The 24,248-nt window shown below is 40.4% G+C and overlaps 1 protein-coding gene and 1 long non-coding RNA gene across 3 annotated transcripts in view; one reads left to right on the forward strand and one right to left on the reverse strand.

Annotated features, from left to right (window-relative positions):
* LOC308493095 overlaps positions 1–24,248 on the reverse strand; it is a 52,724-nt gene that overhangs the window by 25,108 nt on the left and 3,368 nt on the right. The gene's annotated exons all lie outside the window — the stretch shown is intronic.
* On the forward strand, positions 3,982–5,038 carry LOC308492871 (arginine vasopressin-induced protein 1). Its single transcript, XM_081038333.1, has one exon. It carries the CDS (start codon positions 4,179–4,181, stop codon positions 4,623–4,625), a length of 447 nt encoding a protein of 148 aa, XP_080894459.1. The 5' UTR covers positions 3,982–4,178; the 3' UTR covers positions 4,626–5,038.

The following is a 24,248-nucleotide window of genomic DNA, read 5'->3' on the forward strand; positions in this document are numbered from 1 at the left end:
TCACCTCTAATAATCTTACAGGCAAATGCATTCATTTCAAACATCATTCTCTTCAGATTCTGCAACATCTGAAGCTCTTGATCACTCCGCTTTATCCGGCCCTGACAGGAGCATAACTGGCTCTTCTTTCTCTCAAACGCCACGGCTCTAACTCCTGTTCCTAATCACTCTCCAAACCACAGCTTCCCCCAAATGGTCCTCAATGCGCCGGCCTCTCACTGTGTACTCATCCCTTGAAGAACTCAGCCATCACTTCTGGGATGACAAATGTGAAATTTCCCTCTTGGATTGGACCTTTCAACAAGAGCCCTGGTCCTATAATTTCAACTGCTTACGCATTTCCCCTTAAATGTGTAAAATCCAACAGTTTTATACCCTCAAAACTGGTTTCTCTTTGTAGTTATCACACGCCTGTTTGTTTTGCAGATCTGGAAACATTGCGATCATTTTTTGCTCTCCTTTTCCTCTCTCTCATCATTCTGCTGGATCCCTCACGCATCCTACATCTCCTCTCTCATCTCCCCCGACTATGTCCGTCATTACTTTATCGCTCGATCACTTCACTAGGACCTGTCTCCCGCTTCTGCCGTTCTTCAGTTCATCTTTGATAGAGCTACCACGTTACATTTCCTCTAGATGCCATGTTTGTCTCCTTTTCAAAATCATACCATCACTTCTCTTCTTCAGAACACACACAGCGTGGTGGTTTTAAAACATGATCCCAGATTCCTTGAGCTTTCTCTCCTTAAAAGGAGGAACCCCTTGAATGTGAGCTGAATTTCCTGGCTTGCTTCTAAGGAACAGAGTGTGGCAATAGCACCCCCTGGCTTGCAAATCCCTGCCCCACAGAAAACAGTTAGACATAGTAAATGTTTATTGGAGTTCAAGGCACTAAATTTGGGGGTAATTTGTTCCCCAGCAACAGATTACTAACCTAGAAGGGCTCTCTGCTTGCTGCCCTGTGAATCAAGTCCACTTACTTTAGGCATTCCAGGTCTACCACTAAGGGCCCTGACTTTGTCTTTGAGTACAAAATACTGCCTTCACTCTAAGGCCAGTGATTCCACGGACCTCACGTGACATGGTAAAATTCTGCCTCGACGTTAGCCTATGCTAATCTCACAGGAGATGTCTTTCCTGATTCTCTCTACCAAACTAAACTCAATACTTTGTTTTAGGGTAACTTCAAAGTCTACTTAACAAAGAAATTTTTCTATTTTTTTAATGCATATAAACAAACACGTATCTGATTTCCAAAAGGATATTTAAGTTATTTAAGGTAGAAATCATGGCTGTGCTATCTTTATATTCCCCATATTAATGGACAAACAGATGCAAATTTTTGTTTAAAATTAACTTTCACGAGGCTTTCAAAAAAGTTTCGAATGTCTTTTGACAACAGACATACACAATACAGTTTACTTGACTTTAAAAGGTGTCAAATAGGGGCGGCCGGATGACCAGTTGGTTAGAGCGTGAGCTCTCAACAACAAGGTTGCTGGTTCAATTCCCGCATGGGATGGTGGGCTGTGCCCCCTGCAACTAAAGATTGAAAACGGCGACTGGACTTGGAGCTGAGCTGCGCCCTCCACAACTAGATTGAAGGACAACGACTTGGAGCTGATGGACCCTGGAGAAACACACTGTCCCCCAACAGTCCCCAATAAAATTTTTTAAAAAGTGTCAAATAGTTTGAGATGATAATTTGGTAGAATATATTACCCAAAAAATATACATGGTCTATGATAAGCAATTCTATTTCCAGGAATCTATTTTACAGATACAGTAACACAAGTAAGGAAAAATATAGGTACAATAATATTCTCAATAGCATTGTTTATAATAGGGAAAAATCAGAAGTGATATGAACTACATCCAGAGGAAAAATTAAATTAGGATACAATAAACTACCATGAATCCATTTTAAAAAATGAAACAGGTCTACATGTACTGACTGTTCAGATCTCCAGGATACAGTAAGTGAAAAAAGCAAGTTTCAAAAAGAAAAGAAAATATTTAACAAGTTTAATGACAAATGTGTAAAACCCATCTGAGAAAAACCTTAAAACACTGCTAAAATGACACAAATGAAGACTTTACCAAATACAGAGACATTTCTTATTTTTGGATAGAACAAGTCAACATCAAAAAGTGTCAATTTGCCATAAATTTAATGCAATCCCCATAAGTATACCAACAATTCTTTTGAATGAAGCTAGACAATTTATACTGAACTTCATATTAAAAATACACGTGCACAAACAGCCAGGAAAACACTAAAACACTAGAGGGGAGGACTAGTCCTTCCAGACATTGAAATATACTATAAAGCCTCTATAATGAAAAGTGTGCTACTGGCCCATGAATAGACAGACAAGCCAGTGGAGTAATATAGGAAGTTCAAAAACAGACCCAACTACGGATGGAAATTCAGTATGTATATGATAAAGGAGGCATCTAAAAATCACTGGGGCAAAAATTGACTTTTTAGTTAATAGTTACAATAATTGTTAGCTATTTGGAAAAATATAAAATTAGATCCATACTTCATACCATACATAAGAATAGACGCCAAATGAATCTGGGATCTAAAAGTAAAACAATGAAGCCATATACATACTAGAGAGGGGGAAATGAGTTCTTCTCTAACCTTGACATAAGGAAAGGTGCACTAATTATGACTCGAAACCAGGACAAATAAAATTTGATTACACAAAGTTTTTAAACAAAATTTTGCATGACCAAAAAAAAAAAATCATTAAAAAAAGACAATAGATAAAATGGAAGAAAATATTTATATCACAAATAAAGGGCTAATCTCCATAATACAGAGAAAAACTGTTAAAACCGAGGAAATAAGGACTATTAACTTGACAGAAAAATGGGCAAAGGACATGTATACACACATACAAATACACACACATATATACATATACATACATATATTCACATACATATAGCCCTTAAACATAAGAAAAGATACTCAATTTTACTCGACAATGAAATGCAAACTAAAGCTACACAGAGGTGCTATTTCTCACTTATCAGATTGGCAAAAATTAAACAGTATAAAAAGTCACTCTTGGCTAGGTTATAGAGAAACAGACACTTGGAGAAATGGCCATTGCCAGGGATGAGGCAGAGAAGGTATTAAAGGAGGACTATTGAGTGCCAGAAAGTGAGGCTGTGGGAAGGAATGATGGGGACGTGTCAGAAGGACATAAAAACCAGCTTGAACAGACTCCCACTGGCCAAATCTAGGACAATTTGAGCATCAAAGTAAGTAATGAGAATTGAAAAAAAAGTAAGAATCCATGCATCTACACTGATGTAAATAAATAAATGAGAAATCATTTGTGGACGGAAGCCAACAAATGAAAAGGACATGATGGAATTTTACATCACCACTGGGAAAACACCATGAGAAGAACTGAGAAGATTCTTTCATCATGAGAATCATCATGAGAAGATTCTTTCAGGCAAGAATCACCCATGGGTGCTAAGGCCCACAAGTAAAAATTTGAGGAGTAAGTAATAGGGCATTAAAAATATCACTCCACAAGATGGTTATCGTCTGAAAGGGAGGAAAGAGTAACTACACTGGACAAACCTGGCAGACCAGCTTTACCCAAGTGACCAAAGTTAACATTAGCAGCAGTGGGATAAACAGACATCATGTGCCGCCAAACACAACACCCTGAGAAGAACATAATGTCCCTGGAATAGCAATTCTGCCAAAAGTACAAAACCTGAATGAATCTAACCATGAGGGAAATTCAAACAAATTAAAAAAGAGAGACGTTATAGTAAAATTGGCTCATACTCTTCAAAAATGTCAACGTCATGAAGCACAAAGACCGAGAAACTATTCCAGATAAAAGGAGACCAGGAGGATTGGCTGTTCGGCTAAGGATCGCTTTCTCTGGGGAACCACGGCTGTGACCGAGGTGGCCCGCCTCGGGCAGCCAGATTATTGCCACCACCATGGTTATCCGAAGGAGGGGAGCTGAGGAGTCAGTTGCTGCCTAGCTCACACAAGTGTATTCTGCCTCTCATGGTTACTTGCGCCTCCGAGACCACGGTGGACATAGGTGTCTGAACGAGCTTCATATATTACAAAGAATGCTCAGTTGTGCACCATATTAATATATTGCAAATTCATTGCATGAGCACCCGGGATGGGCACCCCAGCCTCTGTGGTGAGCGAGCCACCCCCTTGGCAGACCCCGACGGAGGCCCGGGGCCGCAAGCAGGCCTCGGCTAACATCTTCCAGGACGCTGAGCTGCTGCAGATCCAGGGCCTGTTTCAGCGCAGTGGGGACCAGCTGGCCGAGGAACGGGCGCAGATCATCTGGGAGTGTGCAGGGGACCACCGCGTGGCAGACGCCTTGAGAAGGCTGCGTAGGAAGAGGCCCCCAAGGCAGAAACTCCTGGGCCACTCGCTGCATCACTGCAGACGGCTCAGAATCCCAGAGCCCCACGCTCCAGCGGTCGACCCACAGAGCAGTGCCACTGAGATGGCTTCCAGCGATCAGTATCTGAACTCTAGGAGGACAAGTGCCAGGATCCGCCGGAATTGGAGGAAGCCAGGCCCCACAAGCTACCTCCATCAGATCAGACACTGATGCAGGGAAGGGGCTGGGAATGGCAGTATCGGAAATCATAGGGACTTTTGCCAAAGGGACTGGGGAGGCAAAGGGGACTTGAGGCAGACGGCCCCACATGCTGCTACTGGCCTGCTCAATTCAGAAAAGGACTGGACGTGTCCACTGAGCTCTAGTTATGTGGGACCCATTCCTCACCAGGAGGAGACAAAGCGAATGTCTTGCCTCGACCCTTCCCCATCTAACACTATGTACCTAGGCTGCATGATATTCCCCGGGGAGCCAAGTGAGGGGCACTCAGACTGAGCACCACATCACTCCTGCTACTAACCTTCCTGCTACTATGATCCATGGTCCAGCAGCCTGTCCCGCACCCCATGCCTGTCAAGCCACACAAGGAAATTGTGGTTTAAGTGGCAAAATAAAAAAGAACGTTTGCATCAAAAAAAAAAAAAAAAAAAAAAAAAAGGAGACCAGATGTAATGTATCATTTGTAATTTTCTTACTATAAAGACATTTGGGGAATAATGGACAGAATCTAAGGTCTGTCCTTAGATAATATTATTATGTAAATGTTAATTTCCTTACTTTTAAAACCAATCAACTTGATAGATAAGCTGGGGGAAAAGTAAGTTCTGGCTGAGAACACGTTACCTGAATCTAATGATGAGGAAACATCAGATCAACACAAAACGAGAAACTTTCTATTTTAAAAAAAGGAAAGAGGATGCAAAATGGCAGAGTACATACACACTGTGTCTGCTTCCTTCCATGAACACATTAAAATTACAACTAAATTACAGAACAGTCAACCTGGAGAACCATCTGGTCTGGCTGAACATTAGTTTTATAACTAAGGATATAAAGAGTCACGAGACTGGTAAGAGGGGCAGAGAAGCGAAATGAGCTGGCCCCAAACCTCCGTGTGGTGGCTGAAAATAGGGAAGGCTATCTCAGCTGCCGAGATTCCTCATGGAGGAGTGAAGGACCCCCACCAGTCCAGAGTACTGATGCCAGGAAGAAGAGCCCCCACAGCATCTGACAGTGAAAAACAGTGAGGATTCCAACCATCCAGGTGGGGTGGAAGGCAGCAGGAAACCCAGGCGTTCTCTTAAACGGCCCACACACAGTCTCACTTGCTCACAGGCACTCACCTTGGGCTCCAACGGAGGGATGGTGATTCAGGGGGTCATCAGAAGCATACAGGTAACAGACTGACGTGTGTGGCTTTGAGGCCAGGGCTGGAGGGCAGTCGCCACTTTCCCTGTATGGGGTCTTTCTCCCGTGCAGCCAGCAGGCAGGCACCATCTTAAAGTGTTGAGCCCACCCCCACAGGCCAAATCTAAATCTGATTGGTCTGGTGACCTCTGAGGCTCCACCCTGCTGATTCATGGGGATCTAGCTCCACCCAACTCCCCCAATGCCAGAGGCACTTTCTCTGGAGCAGCCAGCCCCACCCACATTGCACTCTTCCCTGGAAAACACTTGGGAGCCCACGGGCCCCAGGTGGGCAGCCACTGGCCTCAGTGTGCTCTGAGACTTGCTGAGTAGCTCCAGAGTCAGCACTGACACCAAAACAGAATCTACATTAACCTGTTGACCACAATTCTTCTACTCTAGTGACTCTCTGAGACTCTGCCTCACCCAACTCGGATACTGAACATGGCTTTATCAGTGGCTGAATCTTAAGGGAGCCAGCAGGTGGCAGCAGGCCTCCGGGTGTCCTGGCTTTTTACTGAGCTACCTCAGGCCTGGCTGGTACTGGTGGCAGCCATCCTCGCTTCACCGTGTGGCCTCTCCCATGCACCTCCAGGGTTAGCACGGGCAGATAAAAACCTCCGATTGCTTTGTAGATCCTACCAGGTAGTCCCTGGCTGTTCACAGGCAGTGGGTGACCTGGGCCTGCACCAGAGCCCCTCCCAAGAGGTCCCATAACCAACATACCTAGAGGTCGGCTTCAGACCACAGCAGAGCACCACGCAATTTGCCCCACAAGTGGCACACACAAAGGGCAGTCTCAACAGGCACCAGAGCCCACTGGAGTGAGTAGGGTGAATCCCACTCAGTGGGGTGAGCCCCCTGCACAGTAGCCTATAAGCTTTGGACACAGACAAACCTCACAGCCAATCAGCCTGAGGGTCAATCCCACCCACTCATGTGCCAATAGCAATCAATGCTCAACTATAACAGGAAGGTACACACAACCCACACAAGGGACACTCCTGGAGTACTCAGAGCAGGTGACCAGAGAAACTGTACCACTGGGCCCCACAGGGCACCTACTACCTAAGGCCACCTGGCCAAGACTGGGAGACATAGCAGGTCTACCAAATACATAGAAACAAACACAGGGAGGCAGTGAAAATGAGGAAATAAAGAAATATGTCTCAAATGAAAGAACAAGAGAAAACTCCAGAAAAAAGAAGTAAATGAAATGGAGGCAAGCAACCTACTGTGTTTCCCCGAAAACAAACCTAGCCGAACAATCAGTTCTAATGCGTCTTTTGGAGCAAAAATTAATATAAGACCCAATCTTATTTTACTATAAGACTGGGTCTTATATAATGTAATATAATATAAGACCAGGTCTTAATATTAATTTTTGCTCTAAAAGACATATTAGAGTTGATTGTCTGGCTAGGTCTTATTTTCGGGGAAACACGGTACCACAAAGTTCAAAACAGTGGTTATAAGGATGCTCAAGGAACTCAGTGAGGACTTCAACAGAGATAGCAAGCAGAAAAAACGCATAGAAACCACAAAATGAACCAGTCAGAAGTGAAGAATACAATAACTGAAATGAATAATTCACTAGAAGGAATCACCAGCAGACCAGAGGAAGCAGAGGATCGAACCAGAGATTTGGATGACAAGGTAGCAGAAAACACCCAACTGAAAGAGCAAAAAGAAAAAAGAATTTTTAAAAATGAGGATAGTTTAAGAGACCTTTGGGGCAACATTAAGTGTAACAACATTCATATCATAGAGGTACCAGAAGGAGAAGAGAGAAAGCAAGGGACTGAGAACTTATTTGAGGAAATAATGACTGAAAACTTTCCTAACCAGGTGAAGGAAATAGACATTACAAGCCCGGGAAGCACAGAGAGTCCCAAACAAAATGAACCCCAACAGGCCCAGGCCAAGACAAATTATAATTAAAATGGCAAAGGTTAAAGACAAAGAGAGAATCCTAAAAGGAACAAAAGAAAGGCAACTAGCAACTTATAGGGGAGCTCCCGTAAGATTGTCTGCTGACTTCTCAATAGAAACTTTGCAGACCAGAAGGGATTGGCAGGAAATATTCAAAGTGATGAAAAGCAAGGATCTACAACAAAGACTACTCTACCCAGCAAGGCTATCATTTAAAATCAAAGGACAGATAAAGAGCTTCCCAGATTTAAAAAAAAAAAAAAAAGCTAAAGGAGTTCATCACCACCAAACTATTACAAGGAATGAAGGAATGTTACGGGAACTTCTTTAACACAGGGAAAAAAAAGGATAAAATTATGAATAATCAAATGGCAATAGCTACATATCTATCAACGATTACTTTCAATGTAAATGTATAAAATGCTCAACTCAAAAGACATAGGAGGGCTGAAAGGATAAGAAAACAAAACCCTTATACATGATGCCTACAAGAGCCTCACTTCATATTGAAAGGCACGCACACACACACGCACATACACACTCAGAGATGAAAAATAAAGAGATGGAAAAAGATATTTCATGAAAATAAAAACAAACAAACAAAAAATCTAGAGTAGCAATACTTACACCAGATAAAATAGGTTTTAAAACAAAGGCTATAACAAGAGACAAGGAAGGACCCAGTAATCCCACTTCTGGGTATTTATCCGAAGAAACCCAAAATACTACTTAGAGATGTGTGTATCCATATGTTCATTGCAGCTTTGTTTACAATGGCCAAGATGTGGAGGCAGCCTGAATGTCCACTGATAGATGAATGGATAAAGACGAGGTGGTACATATATACAATGGAATATTGCTCAGCTATAGAAGGGAATGGGTTCTTGCCATCTGTGGTTGCATGGACGGACCTGGAAGGTACCGTGAGGAGTGAGGTATGTCAGCCAGAGAAAGACAGATGCAATGAGATTTTGCTTATATGTGCAATCTAAAAACACAAAATAAACAAACAAAACAAACTCATAGATAACAGAGAACATTTTGATGGTTGCCAGATGGGAGGGAGGTTGGGAGTGTGAGTGAAAAAAAGGGAAGGGATTAAGAAGTAAAAATTGGTTGTTACACAGTAGTCATGGGGATGTAGGGTATAACATAAAGAATATAGTCAATAATATTGTAATAACTATGTATATTGTTGGATTGGTACTAGATTTATCGGGGTGATACATGCAATGGGGATTGAGGGAAAGGGTGAAAAAGGTGAAGGGATTAAGAAGTACAAATTGGGCTACAAAATAAGTCATGGGGATGTAAAGCAAAGCACAGGAAATAGTCAATAATATGGTAATAATGATGTATGGTGCCAGGTGGGTACCAGACTAGTCAGGGGGATCACTTCTTAATTTATATAAATGTCTAACCACTATGTTGTACACCTGAAATGAATATAAAATAATATTGTATGTCAACTGTCATTAAAAAATTAAAAAGGGGGGGAGGAAGGTTAAGGGCAATAAATGGTCCAAATCTGCAGGTATAAAACAAGTTAAGTCATGGGGATGTAATGTACAGCATAGGAAATAGAGTCAATAATATTGTGATAGCATAATATGATGTCAGATGGTTGCTGGACTTATCATGATGATCACTTCTTTAGGTCTATAAATGATGAACTGTGGTGTACCCCTGAAACTAATATAATATTGTACATTATATTTTAATAAAAATCTCAAAAAAAAAAGAAAAAAAGGAAAAGAACTCTATTCTTCAAAAACATCAATCTGATAAAAGACAAAGAAAAACTGTGGAACTATTCCAGATTAAAGGACATTATCAGATATGACAACTAAGTGTGATATATGACCCTAAACTGGATCTCATTCCATGGGGAAAAAATGTTATAAAGGACTTTATTAAGTCAACTGACAAAACTGCAAGATAGATATAGATAGCAGATTAGATGAAAATATTTTAACAATATAAACTCATAAAGTAGAAACTGTTATGTAAGCAAATATCCCTATTTTGGGGAAATACACACTGAAATATTTAGGGGTAAAGGGCGATGATATCTCTATCACTTTCAAATGATTCAGAAAAAAATATATACATATATACACATATACATACACAAATACAGAGCAAGAAAATATGCACAAATGATCAAGTACATGGGAAAAATGTTAATAGGTGAATGATTAGCAAAAAAATAGTTCTTTGCATTATCCTCAGGTGTTTCTGCAACTGTTTAATTTTTTTAATTAAAGTTTATTGGGGTGACAATTGTTAGTAAAGTCACATAGATTTCAGGTGTACAATTCTGTAATACATCATTTATATCTCACATTGTGTGTTCACCACCCAGAGTCAGTTCTCTTTCCATCACCATATGTTAAGCAACTGTTTAATTTTTAATGGCCATCCTCCAAATGAAATTATTCAGAATTATCATAAAAGATAAGATCAGTAATCTTCAAAAAGAAACTACCTTAAGAGTTAGTGCTTAACATATTTTAACAATAATTGTATTTCCTAAGCATTCATTTGAGAGATAAGGTGTCTCAAAATGACCATGCTATATGCTAAGGAAAACACAACTGGAAAGAAGCTGACGTGAGCAAAAGAAATTCTATCGCCGGGAAGCTTCTCTAAAGTCGGGCTCCCTTGGCTCTGAACTTGGGTTCCAAGCTCTAAGCTTTCCTAAACTTTGATTTTTCTCTTCTATAAACAGGAAATGATAATAGTATCTATTCCCTAGTGTTATTGGGGGATTAATGGAATAAGAAAAACATCTTAGCAAAGCGTCCAGCACATGATAAGCACTCTTTATTCTTATTACTGTTATTTCTGCGTTGGACTGTAACATGTCTGGCATAGGGTAATGGGGCCTTTGATAACCGATTGCAAAGGGAGCTGGAGAAGAATTCATCATGTTTATGGAGCATCACACTCTGTAGTAAAGATGCTCTGATTTTAGGCCCCAGCTTTTGAGGCAGAATAGCCCCTGGAGTGAAAAAAGTCCTCTAACAAATTCCCATGTCTTGATGGAAATACCGAGCGAAAAGATCCAGTTCTTCCCCCACCTAATTCATATGTTCACCAAGTGAAGCTACCATCTATATGTTATCCTTTCAACACGTCTACAGCTGGCCATAGTACACCTGCCACTGTAAATTAACTCACTGGGATAGGCAATCTCCTGTAAGCTTGCTTAGTTTGGTTAGCTTCGGTCAGTCCCACAATCCCTGTCAACTCTGAGTAAATTGATACAATCAAATTTCTTCACCTGTGAAGTCACACCCTAAGTGCCTGATCAAACAGCGCAGGGTTCCTTTCCTCCTGAAGAAGGCCTGCCTGGGCAATCAGAGGCTCCCCTCCCTGACAGCAATTTACCTACCACTGTTGAAATGTTAACTTTCTAGAAGCATCTATCAAGGGCAGACCATCTGTCTCTATTAACTCCAGGATGCCTAACATGACACTGGGAGCAATTCAGCACTCACTGATTAATAAACACTGGCCTTCGAGAGAAAGGGCACTAAGTACCAATCAACAACTTTGTGTTAATCATACAAAACCAGAAAATAAACTGTGGCTGAGTTAACTTGGAAATTAATTTTAAATTTTCATGCAATATACCTCAAAACACTGCAAAATAGCAATTTTTAAGGATAAATACCACACAGGTTCACCTTATAATTACATAAGAGCTATCACATGAAATAATAAAATTGCTATCCAATGAAAGTGACTTACTACTAACATGGATTTCTAGTATTTACTCAGTAAGGTTTTCTATTAAGTTTCATGTCATCATCAGTAACATCCAAGAATCTGTCTTTGAAAAAAAATGAAGAAAATAGCCAGCAATTAATCCTAAATACTCATTTTTTCTTAGCAGCTTTTTAAATGTACTTATCATCTTTTATCATCAAAAGCAGTATGAATACACACACAATGTAAATTCTGAATCCCATTTACCATCTTCCTTTTCTCCTGAAACAAACTACAAATTTCTCTTCTTAGAGGAGGAAAAAATTATCCTTTATTCCAAAAGGAATACAGAATTTACAAACTCATACTCCATCTTCCTCTGTGAAATTCCCCGACTTAACTGGATATCACATCCCCAAGTCCCTCCTACACACACTAGCAGCTCCTGAAAAAATACCTTCTTACATCATGAACATCTTTTTTCATTAAGTGGCACAACAAGCAAACTTCCCTTCAAAATTGAAAAGATAAAAATTTCCCTCCACCTTCTTTGCTTCAGGTCCAATTCTCCAAATTCTTTAGGACATCAACAGAAGTTATTATCTTACATGCTACAAAGCTAATGATATGATATTAAGTCTATGCTTGGTTATTTACTATTTATTTTTGAATAAGTAATATATTCAAATAGTCCAAAATTCAAAAAGTCTTCATGTCCTCCAGCTACCTACTTCCTTCTCTTAAAGGCATGAAATATTTAGTTCATTTTTTCATCCTTCCAGAGAAATACCTGTCTACCTCTATATCTATATATGTATATATAAATATATATATATATTATATATATACTCTATATGTATAATATGTATGTATATACACACAACTGTTTATAAATTCTTTTTTACACTCTTCAATGCCTTGTTATTTAAAATTGTACCTTCAAGAGTACAGTATATCAGAATATAATGACCTTCCTCTTTCTATTTTTATGGCTATGTATACTTAAATATGTAAAAACCAGTTTCTGTGGCTCTGGTCTCTTGTTCCACCAATTCATTCAATACAGTCATTCAGACTTGTGCCGGACAAGTCTGTCTGATTCTAAAAAAGAAAATTAAATACACATTCCACCTCCAAATTTAAATACTTTCTCTACATTCGGCCATGTTATTATATCAATGCTAAATTTGTTGGGTGTGATAACTGTATCACGGTTACACTGATAAAAGTCCCTTTAGCAGGTGTTTAGAGGTGAAATGTCATGGTTTCTGCAACTTATATTCAAGTGGTTAAGCAAAGTAGTACAAATATACATACCACATTTGATTCAAAACACACATATACACAGAGCATATGGGTAAGTATGACAAAAAGTTAACAACTGATTAATCTAGAAAAAGGGCATAAGGTTTTTAGAGTACTGTTTTTCTAAAAATTTGACATTTTCAAAACAAAAAGGTGGGGTAAAAAGGTTCTGGTACTTCCAAAGAGTCCCCTCACTTGTCACCTTCAAACATACAATGGTCATTTCCCTACTCCCAAACCTGTGTCCTAACCTAACTCAACCACATATCTGGCACTCTCCCAAAAGAAAGTTAAAATGAGTGCTTTAGTTATTCTTAACCATTGGTCCTTCAAACTACTCAAATTTCATGGTTCCTTGGGATCTTTCCCTGCTGCTTCAGTCCCTCTCACTTCTTTCTCCTTGTTTAGACCCTCTTTGGGGTCAGATTTATGGTATCTCACCATTCTGGGGCCTAGGTATGGAAATCCAGCCAGACACTAAATATTCAGAGGAAGCAGCTCTTGATGAGTAATTATTTTGTAATTCCCACCACACCCAACTCAATGCGATGCACATAAGTGTTCAAAAAATTGTACTAATAGAATGCGTTTTTTCCAAGCAAAGGTCATGGGGACCGCTCTTGAGCAGTAAAGGGAAGGTCCCAGAGCTCACTGTTCCAGCCTCCTTAGAACTGCAGCTCCGGGCTCCTCAGCCTTTTCTCCAAAACTTTCATCTTTCTTATCCTTCCAGATTGCCACAACTGTCTTCTCCCTGACACAAATGATGACAGATTAGCCAACTGAGAACGGAAAAACCTGTTCCACAATCCCAAATAAAGCAACTGTAGAAGTGGAAATGGCCAGATTCTCTTATACTTTTCTTTGTATGGCATGACTCTTGAACATCGTAAGAAACTGTAAACAATGTGAAGAAAGCACCTCACCATTACCTGTCTATGGAATATTCATTCCTTCACGGTACCTTTCCCCTGGTCTGAAACTAAGGGGAGACCTGCCTCTGAGTGTGGGTTTGCTTTAGTTAACCGAGATGATGTTAGAGACTCTTGCATACTAAGGAAACAATCATGTGACAACCACCTGGATCTAATGACACTGCACATTGGAAAAGTTGATTCACTAGCAAAAAATACCAGCAACACTTCTAAAAACAGAAATGATATCAACTTGAAATAAGACACAAATCGAAACTGAAAAATGGACTATAGGAAGAATCTAAGTCTTTTTCAATTTTCTCCCCTGAGTACAAGTCACAGACTTGGAAGGGACCTTCAAATTCAACCCCTCCCCCCAAAAAAAAACCTGAGATCCAGAACGGTTAAACACGTAGTGCAACATCTCATAACTAATACGATCAAGCTAGGTTTAGAACTCACATACGCTTCTCAGGCTTCTCTGCCCGTTTTACCTCTAAATTTCATCAACTTAACTTTCTGTCCCAAAGAAAGCAGAGTGCATAGGGAAGCAGATGACCTAACTGCGGTCAATGCTGCCACTGACCCGGTATGTAAAACTAAGTAAACTGTCTCATCTATACATTTAAATTGGATTAAACTAGCTCTGAAGCCTCTAAGAGCCAGAATATACTCTGATCCTTGACAGTGGCATAAGTTAATAGGTGGGTATTTAAAACAAATTTGATGTTGTCACATTCTTTACACCAAGCTTTGTTACAGTTTAAGCAATTTAAAGACATTTTAACCCAAACATCTTTGTTTATCAAAAATTTGGTAAGCAGAAAGAATCCTGAAACTCAGCATCTATATGATTACTATTACCTAAATTTTGGCAGAATGTCCGTTAGCACAAATTTTAAGCTTCAATCTGAAACCAATGTGAATGCCTATTTAAATATACCAAAGAGTTTGGAAGTTCTACATGTCATATATTTTCCATTCAACCTGGAGTATGCCGTAGAAATGTATTAAACTCTTTAGAAACATTTTGCACCAGCATGGAATTTTACGGACTACTTACTGTGTTTCCCCGAAAATAAGACCTAGCCGGACAATCAGCTCTAATGCGTCGTTTGGAGCAAAAATTAATATAAGAAAATAAGACCAGGTCTTATATTAATTTTTGCTCCAAAAGACGCATTAGAGCTGATTGTCCGGTTAGGTCTTTTTTTCAGGGTAACACACGGTATAACCTTAAATATTACAGCAAAATAAAGCTTGTCTTTAGCTCTGGTGTGCCATGATTCAAGCTAAAAAGATGTCTGCGGTAACTGTAGAATGTTACAAAGCTATCCACAACAGGAATGAGGAGAAAGCAAAAGGGGAAGGAAAAAGAACAGAAGATTGAGAAAAGAACCCAAAAAGGAAGGCAATTGAGAGAGTAAAAAACAAGGAAAGGAAAGAATAAATGAGGAGAGGAATGGCCAAAAATGGCTTGTCAGCATCCTAGGGACACGGTGTGTGCTAGCATCCCACAAGCATTTCAGGTAGACTCCAGACACCTTCAAGTGCTTTTGTTTGTTTTCTTTTGTTCAGTTTCGGACAGAAAATTTGCCCAGAGGAGACATGTTTACTTGTGCCTGCTCCTAAGACTCCCTGTCGAGGACTGGGGGATTCCAATGTGTTAAAAGTTAATAGAGAAAAAGCTTCAATCCAAAATACACTAGACTGTTTACCTGGCATGTCCAAAATGTGACATGTTCCTCATGAATAATCTTCCCAGAGCTCAGATCGCTTCACTCCACAAAAACACAACTATCCAAAAAGATGTTTTAGCAGGTAATACGTATACTTATACAATTGCAATTCAATGCTCTCCAAAAACAACAAAGTCAGAAGGCATTTTTCCAGTCAGACTCTTGGGGTGCCAGTGCGTCACCCATGGGGTGCCCTTCCTCAGTCAAGGGGCTGGGACCATCGGACACAGAACGAGCCCAAGATATCATGCCACCGTCACGTCCCCCACACAAGAGCAAATGCTCTGCAGCTATTATGTGGATAATCATTTATAAACTCTTCTTAGAGCAAGTCTTTTGTTGGGATATTTCTGTTGTTTACAATCTCAAATTATCTTCTATTATTGAAAAAATATTCTGCACATGACATGAGATGACTAAATAATAGGGTGTTGATTCATTAAGCCTAGGACGTCCTTGTCCCAAACTGGTGACAAACTGACAAAGACAGATGGCAAAGAGCAAACTCCTGTGTGCCTTGTCAGAAGAATTAAATTAGTAGCAGAAGGCATCTTAATTTCAAACCCTTTAAAGTGGAAGAAAAGGAGGATTTTGACATATTTTTCCATGAAAATAAGAGAAGCCTGCGAACACAGCAATCTTTCACAAACTAGCTACAAGGCACAAAACAGACCACAGATTTCAAAGATAAAATCCAAAGAAAGGCTATGAATGGCGTTTTATTTAAAAATATTTTTTACTTGTTGCTGTCAAGTACCTGCATTTTCAGGCAATAATAACTAAAAACTGAAGAGCCATCACAGTCTTTTGGGATACAGTCTATAAAAAGTAGGTTTTATACAATTTTGAAAAGCTAAAAAAATAGGAAAAGATGAAGGAATATTTAATCTCTGGAAACAAAGAAACAAAAAAAAAGATAATCACAGATTTTTGTAAAATGGCCAATATGGGCAAGAATGCATGTTATATCAATAATAAAGGCAGAAAGGAAAACAATCGCCAGTGACCTTGACAATGAACAGATAAGTAACTTGGTGTAACTGTGAACATAACAAAAATTCCCCTAGAAATAGGAAACAAGCACTCAAGGTCACAGGCCATGTACAATTCTTCAAGAGAAAGACCTGAGGTAGCATTTTTTTATGAGTTGTTTAAGAATTTACAGAAGTATTAAAGCACGTTCCCAGAAACTCCCCTAGTTGTCTAAATACCATCCACAAAAGGATGTCTCCAGAAGCCCAGCTGTTCCCTCATGGAGATGAGAAGCAACAGAATCTCTGAATCAGGGTCAACAACATTTCCCAAGTGGAGTGCTCAGGTTCAATTTTGGGGTCTTCGGACGTAAACAGCACAAGTATGGAGAGGAGTGCCCTTGAGACCTGTTCCTAATTCTTGAAGGAGAAAGAGGGCCTGCTACACTGTTGACAGTTTGTTACAGAGTCCTTGATCTCCTGATCCTGGGGTTCAAGCACCCCTCTACCCTGAGACCAGTTTACTTACCAGGTGTCTTTCAAACAGCTACAATGCTCCTGGTGAGGGTTTACAATCACGCCACAATGTAAATAAACCCAATCATAGCCCTTTAGGGCCAGAAACACCTCACTCCACTAACCCCTCATTTTATAGACGAGTTGCCTCTGGCACAGACTGGGACAGTCTCCCAAGTGGGAACGGGAATCCAGTGGGAAGAAATTAAAGCACCTAGCACAGCATCCAAAGAGGCAAGTAGCTACTGATCATTTTGCTAAACGCTATTCTATTCGACCTCAATACTCTTTCCACCAAACTAAGTAAGATCAGCCACAGCACCGAAAGAGAACTTAACAGGAAAAGGAAGAACAAGAAAATGCGGAGGTAGGACCATAGAGGAAATCCACAGGGAGGTTTGGCCAACCAGAAGCCAAACACGCCTGGCTGCAAGAGAAACAGAAATGTCAGAAGTTGGAAGAAAGGACGCTCAAGAGAGGTAGGAGGGCAAACACAGATGTTGCCAAGTGCTAGTGTGATTATACACAAGAAAACTATTAAGTGTCTTCACTCTCTAACACACAGGGGGCTGTCAAAAGGCCCTGGATTGGGGGAGGTGGGCAAATTCCAAGAAAGATGAGGGGGAGGGGATCACCCAGCAAACCTCCGTCCCTCTGGCTGGCTGCTCAGTGAAAGCTGGCCCATGGGACATCTGTCCCCAACACTGCCGTCATACAGACTACCTACCCCGTCCTCAACCTGTCAAGTCTAAAGAATTCCAAACAGTTTCACAGGTTTCGTTACAAAGATTAGGCCATAGATATTGGAGTCAACAAATGACTAGATCTGCGTAGCAAATCACATGTAGTTCTTTTCAAAGAATAAACAGCAGCTCAAAATCTAAAGCCGTATCCATGAAACATATAGTCTAAAATCAGTTATACAGATGCTAAATCAACTCTAAGATTTAAGGTTCAACCATTTTATAAAAGCAGTTAGAAAATAAAGAGGATTTCAAGATAAAATTAAAACTTAATAGATTGTGAAAAGCAGTGCGATCTCGTGGCCTGTGCTACACAAATGTTTCCTAATCCATAAAACACACCCATAAGTAAGCACTGTGTATGCCATCCAGGCATTCGATTTAAACATGTAAGTCAAACAACAGCACATGGTGATATTTTGAAGTATTTACTGGAAATGGAAAGGAAAACTGACTAATTTATTTTCTCACAAAGATGCCTGTGCTATTAGCTAGCCCAGTCTTAACATACACAAAGTTTTAAAACATTTAAAAACTTAAAACCTTTCATTTTTACCCTCCCATTCCCTACTTCTCACCTATTTTTTTATTTACTTTCTCTTAGATAAGATTATCTTCCCCCAAACACACATCTTACTATTGTTTTTTTCACCAATAAATTCACTCGCGTTAGAACATGCTGTCAAACCTTGAGTCCACCTGACTCTTGGCACCTAGGAGTCTGCTTTAAAGTGGAATGCTTCCAGAGCACCACCTGTGCAAATGCCTTGGAGTCTCCATGAACCCCTCCCCACGTCTACCCCACCTCCACCGCCCCAGCAAACATGTACTCTGGATAAGAACAGTGTGGCTTTAAGACGTCTCTTAGTATATCCACCTCCTTCCCACCAGATTCCAGCCCCAGATCCCTTTCCTTTAGAAAATGCAGAGCCTCCACTGATCCCAGAGTCCTCGAAATAGGGGCTGGCCGTGCCGACTTACTCTTCACCCCTGACAGGCACCTCCTTCCTGCAACCTTGACTCTTCTAGGAGGCAGTTATCTTCAGAGGATGTCCAGATTAATGCTACCAGAGTCTCTACAGACCCCAGCCCATAGTTTTAACTAGAATGAGAACTATGTCTCATAAACACCATTTTAGTTAGTGAGCCCACAACTACCCCATCCAGCTACCCCATGTAGTTGTACATTAAGAGGCACTTGGTTAGATTTGATACAACATTTAGGTTTAAGGAACAGCAAATAGTTTTGTCATTTAACCACATCAGGAATATTTCAGCATATTTTAACTTCTGCTCCTGGAAAAGAATACCAAATCTGAGTTTCAACAGAGCCAAAGGATTGCAGAACATATGGAATTCTGAAGACACTCTCAAAATAAAATTAATGAACCCATTTTGAAGTTTTAAAACTCACTTTGCCATATGGCAATCTCTAAATGACATAACATTGCAGAAATCAAAGGACAGGTGCTGCAACTTGAAAAGGGGGGAAAAACAGGCACAGAAGCACAGAACTTGAGAAGAGGTATTTAATCCACTGGGCCTCAAAATGCAGTCCTATGGCCAGCAATATCAGCATCCCCTGGAACTGTAAGAAATGCAGGTTATTAGTCCCACATTAGACCTACTGAGGCAGAAACTAGAGGGTTTGAGAACCACTAAGCCAATCCAACCCCTCCACTGATAAGAAAGATACGGAGCCAGTAACTTCCTTCAATTCTTATGCAAGTTAGTGACCCAGGTCACGAGACACAGTTCTCAATAAACTTTCAAAATGACTCTTAAACCATATGCCTGAATCCAAGGAACTCAATAGGATCTTATAGAACAAATACATCTTGATCGAGTGCAGTGTGGATTCTTATATCATTGCTATATAGCTAGACAGACAGACAGACAGATATAAAATTTTTGTCATGAGTAATTTACATTTAATACCTAAAAAGAGACTTCACATTACTAACCTTTCCACAAAAGCAACAACTCGAACCTCACAGGCTTTTTTATTTGTTTGTTTGGTTGGGTTAACTTTTGTTGCTGATAATAGTTATGGCTATAACTTGTTCTAGTTGTGTTTTGGTTCGGTGTTGAGGGCACCAGCCGTAACGTATGAGACGCATGGCTGGTCATTTGTGGGCCTCCCCTACTCCCACCAAAGAGGTTCATACCAAAGGTGTGTGAAGAGCCATCTCGTAGAGGACTAAGAGGCCAGAAATTGTTAAAAGAGAAAGTAACAGCTCCTTCCACCCTCCAAAGAACTTCACATTTTATCTTTATGTCTTTTTGGATGTTTTTTTGGAAAAATAAACAACAGATTTATATTTTCATTTATGTTTTACTTACTCTCGTAGAAAATTAGTTTTCATTTGTGAAACACAATAGTGACGGAATGACAGGAAGCTAAGGAACGAGGCCAGGCCTCGTTCAAGGAACAAGGCCAGGCCTGTAATCCAGCCACATATGTGAGCCTGATGTACAGCATATCATCTCCTACAAGGTCTAGACCACAGATTGGGCTGTTCATCAACCCACCAATACAGCAGTACCACATGAAATGAAATCTACAATTTTCGGCCTTAGGGCTCTCATTCTAAACAGATGTTTGATGTATATCATACCTTTTCATATAAATATTTCAGCCTAGTAGTGGTTATCTGCACGACTAAACATCTGTTCCTATTTACGTTTCGAATGTCCCCCTTGAGATGTTTGTAACTTGGGTGTTAAGATTACCGCAGGCCGAGATTTAGAGGTTTAAGAAATAAATGTTTCCATTCCTGTTTTTCATACCGAGGCTGTTGTTTCAGTGTCATGCCCTATTAGAGATACTTTCAGTCCTCTTTTCTGACTTCATCTATATACACATATATAATTAACTTCAATTTTACAAACCAAATTTTCTAACATTGGTCAGTGTCTGATTTTACTTCTCTGAAGACGAATCATGGACGAGTTCATGAGGCAAGAGAAACAACTACTCCATCTGATGTACACTTCCAATGTTCTCGTGTGACCTGAGCACCAAATCTTCTTGTAACTTGATTTTTCAATCCATCATCAAATAAGGGTACCAATTCCTGCTACATACCTAATAGGAAAGAAATCAGTCACTAAATTAACAGTAATTCCTCTGGCAAGATTGCACTCTTTGGAAGAACTGTAAATTCAGCATAGTTCCTCATGCCTGGCCTCCTTCTCAGCTCCACAATAGACCCTCGGAAGCTAAATTAGAGGGGATCAATTATTTGAACACCGTTCCCTCAACAAATATTGATGAGCACTCACTATGTGCCAGGCACTACGTGAAGCACTGAGGATATAACGACCAGCAAGACAAATACAGTGCCTCCTTTTCACAAGACATCTTAAGAGAAATATTGATTCGCTTATGGGACAGACTTCCATTTAGTTTACACGCCCACGGCTCAAATCCATTTGATTGGTAAATAATTACTCACCATCATAATTACTCATAATCCCGCCACTCTGCTCCTAAGAAAGGGAAACCACATGAAAAGCTCCCAGGACACACAGACAAATGCTCTATGACAGAAAGGCCTCACATAGGTCTAAAGTAGCACCCAGTAAACACCTTATAATCAATGAACGGGAAGCACAGTGGTAAGCCCTGGAAAACGAATCCATAGTTTTCTTTTAAGAGCAGAATACCTTAGCCTAAGTGTTTCCCTGCCAAATCCTGGACTTGAATATAAGCAGGTCCTTTATAACTGTGCTGTTTAATACAGGAGCCACTACCCACTTGTGACTGTTTGTAGGGAAATCAATTAGAAATTCCGTTCCTATGTCGCAGCAGGAGCATTTCAAGTGTTCAGTGGCCTCAAGTGGATAGTGACTATCACTTCTAAGTCATTAAAAATATATCATGACAATCATTTTCCTGTCATCTCAGAAAGCTCTCCAGGACAGGGCTGTGCTACCCATGCGTCTGGTAACAGTAAATGTGCACGTTACAGTGTAATGAAATATGATGAAGCACCTGTACTCAGAGGTGGCACATAAAATCATGTCTGTCCTTCGGTAACGCAGTGCCATTTCTTCCTTCCTAAGTGAAATTGAAAAGTGGGAATGTTGAGCATCTCTCCCAGTGTGCATGAGCAACCAAGAAAATTCATGCCGGCCAACGGGCCAATTGAGAATAAAACTGGGAAAGGAGGGAAAAACAACACATTTTGCCCCATCCTCCCTATTCCTGTTATGAGAATGTGTCGGTAGTATTTTGTATTCTCTGGGCAATGACGTATCTTAGTCTAGTGGCTAGCAGCAGAGGTGAGTGAGCCCAGTTAAGAATGACCATGGGTGACCCAGGCAACACCAACACAAATAATGCAACTCCAATTCAATTTGGACCAACGCAATAAATTTAAATGCCTACTGTGTGCCAGTAACACACAGTGAAGAATCCCCATCTTTGATGAGCTGCATGTAGGAGGGAGTGTCCAACTTGTAAACAAAAACAGTATGATCAATGTGTTAAATGCAGCGAGACAAGTACGTACCAGACACACAGGTGACAGGGTATTTTCAAAAGGTGTCCTGAGGAGAAACGGGGGAAATTTGCTGAAGGAGGGACCCAAGAAGCAGAAGAGCAACCTAGGCAGGTGTGCAAAGGAACCACAGCGGTTTGGCAATGCTGGAGAAAAGTGTCTTCTTTGGTGGTGAACAGGGGTGGGGATGAGACTAGAGAGCTATTTCCCTGCCAGACGCCAACATGACACTACTCACGTTTATGTCAGGCTTCCCTCACAGGTCTGTAAACTTTCCTCACCAACACTGCAAGCAACGTGAAAACCAATCCCTAAAATCTGGTAAGTAACATGCCCCCATCTCCCACGTACCTAACAATATGAGACAGCAATCATCAGCAGGAATACCAAGGCATTTCTTCGGGACACAGTACCATTTAGCAATACGTATTTAATAAAACACAACCATCTTCATTGGAACCCTTTGTTTTCAGGAAAAAACCTGTTTCCTGTGAGTTTTGTTTGGAATAGCCTTAGAGAACATATCAATGAACATATATTCAAAACAAATGGATTGGCCCCCACACACATCTAAATATTCCCACTGAGAGTTTATCTGACCAGGAGACAAATGAAATAAATCAAAGGGAGAAGGGGGCTGTAGAAGCAACTCTTCTCTACTGCACAACAGAGTAGTAGTTTTCCTCCAAAATTTTCATGGCAGAATTTCTGCTACTCTGCGCATTGCCTTGCACTGTCAGCCATGTCCCTCCACGTCCCTCCTCCGACCACCAAAACTGTGTCCTGCCCGGCGACCCAAAGGACTTCTGTGGCTGCTCATGTAAATTCTTGGAAAATATCAGCATCTTCTGGACTCTTCCCTTCACTTTATACATATGTTCAAGTCTCAAGACACAAACACTTGCAAAGAATCTGTTCTCTTCAAATTACTAGGATCCCCTCTCTCTTCTCTTCACAACATAAACTCCTTGAAAGTGTTAGCAGCCTATAGGCCTTAACAAATTCACCAAGTAAGGGGTTCTCCTTTGAATACACGCAACACTGTCCGGATAAAAATACGTGATGTGTTCCCCCCAAATAAGACGTAGCCAGACCATCAGCTCTAACACGTCTTCTGGAGCAAAAATTAATATAAGACCCGTTATTATACGTAATATAATTATGTATTATACGTAATATAATTACGTTATATTATATTACATTATATTACATTATGTTACATAAGACCAGGTCTTATATAAGAATTGGTCAGTGACGTTCCCTGACTAGTACCCAGGGAGGCTGACTCCATGCAGAACCGATGCTTTCAAGCATTACATATGTTGCATTGGAAATACACCTTTACTTAAGGGCCCCATGTTTGTGTGAATAGGAGGAATTATATGTTTCCCTCCTATTATATACATATATACGGTGTTTCCCCAAAAATAAGTCCTAGCCGGACCATCGGCTCTAATGCGTCTTTGGAGCAAAAAGTAATATAGAACCTGGTATTATTTTACTATAGTATAAGACCAAATCTTATACAATATAATGTAATGTAATATAATATCGGGTCATATTAATTGTTGCCCCAAAAGACGCATTAGAGCCGATGGTCCGGCTAGCTCTCATTTTCCGGGAAACACAATATGTATGTATAAACTCGCTGGACCGCAGGCGAACATATAATTCCTTCTATTCACACAAACATGGGGCCCTTAGGTAAATGTTTATTTCCAACGCAACATATGTAATGCTTGAAAGCATCGGTTCTGCATGGAGTCAGCCTCCCAGGGTACTAGTCAGGCAACGTCACTCACCAATTCTTACCCTCCAGAGCTTCAACTTCCCACCTGTAAAGTGGGGAAACAAGGTTTCAAGTACGCATACTTACATCCACGTCTGCATAGCCACGACGACTGCATGGAGGGACCTCATCTAGTGACAGATCAATACATGCTATTATTTTTGCTATTTTTACTATTTAGTCCCCAAAGAAGGATGGTTTCACAACTGTCGATTCCATCAAACTGGTTATCTCTGTAAGTTCTCACCCCCCCCCCCCCCCGTATACCATACAGACATAGGGAAAGGATTTTTTTTTTTTT

The sequence above is a fragment of the Rhinolophus hipposideros genome (assembly GCF_964194185.1).
Source record: "Rhinolophus hipposideros genome assembly, chromosome: 25".
Classification (NCBI taxonomy): Eukaryota; Metazoa; Chordata; class Mammalia; order Chiroptera; family Rhinolophidae; genus Rhinolophus; species Rhinolophus hipposideros.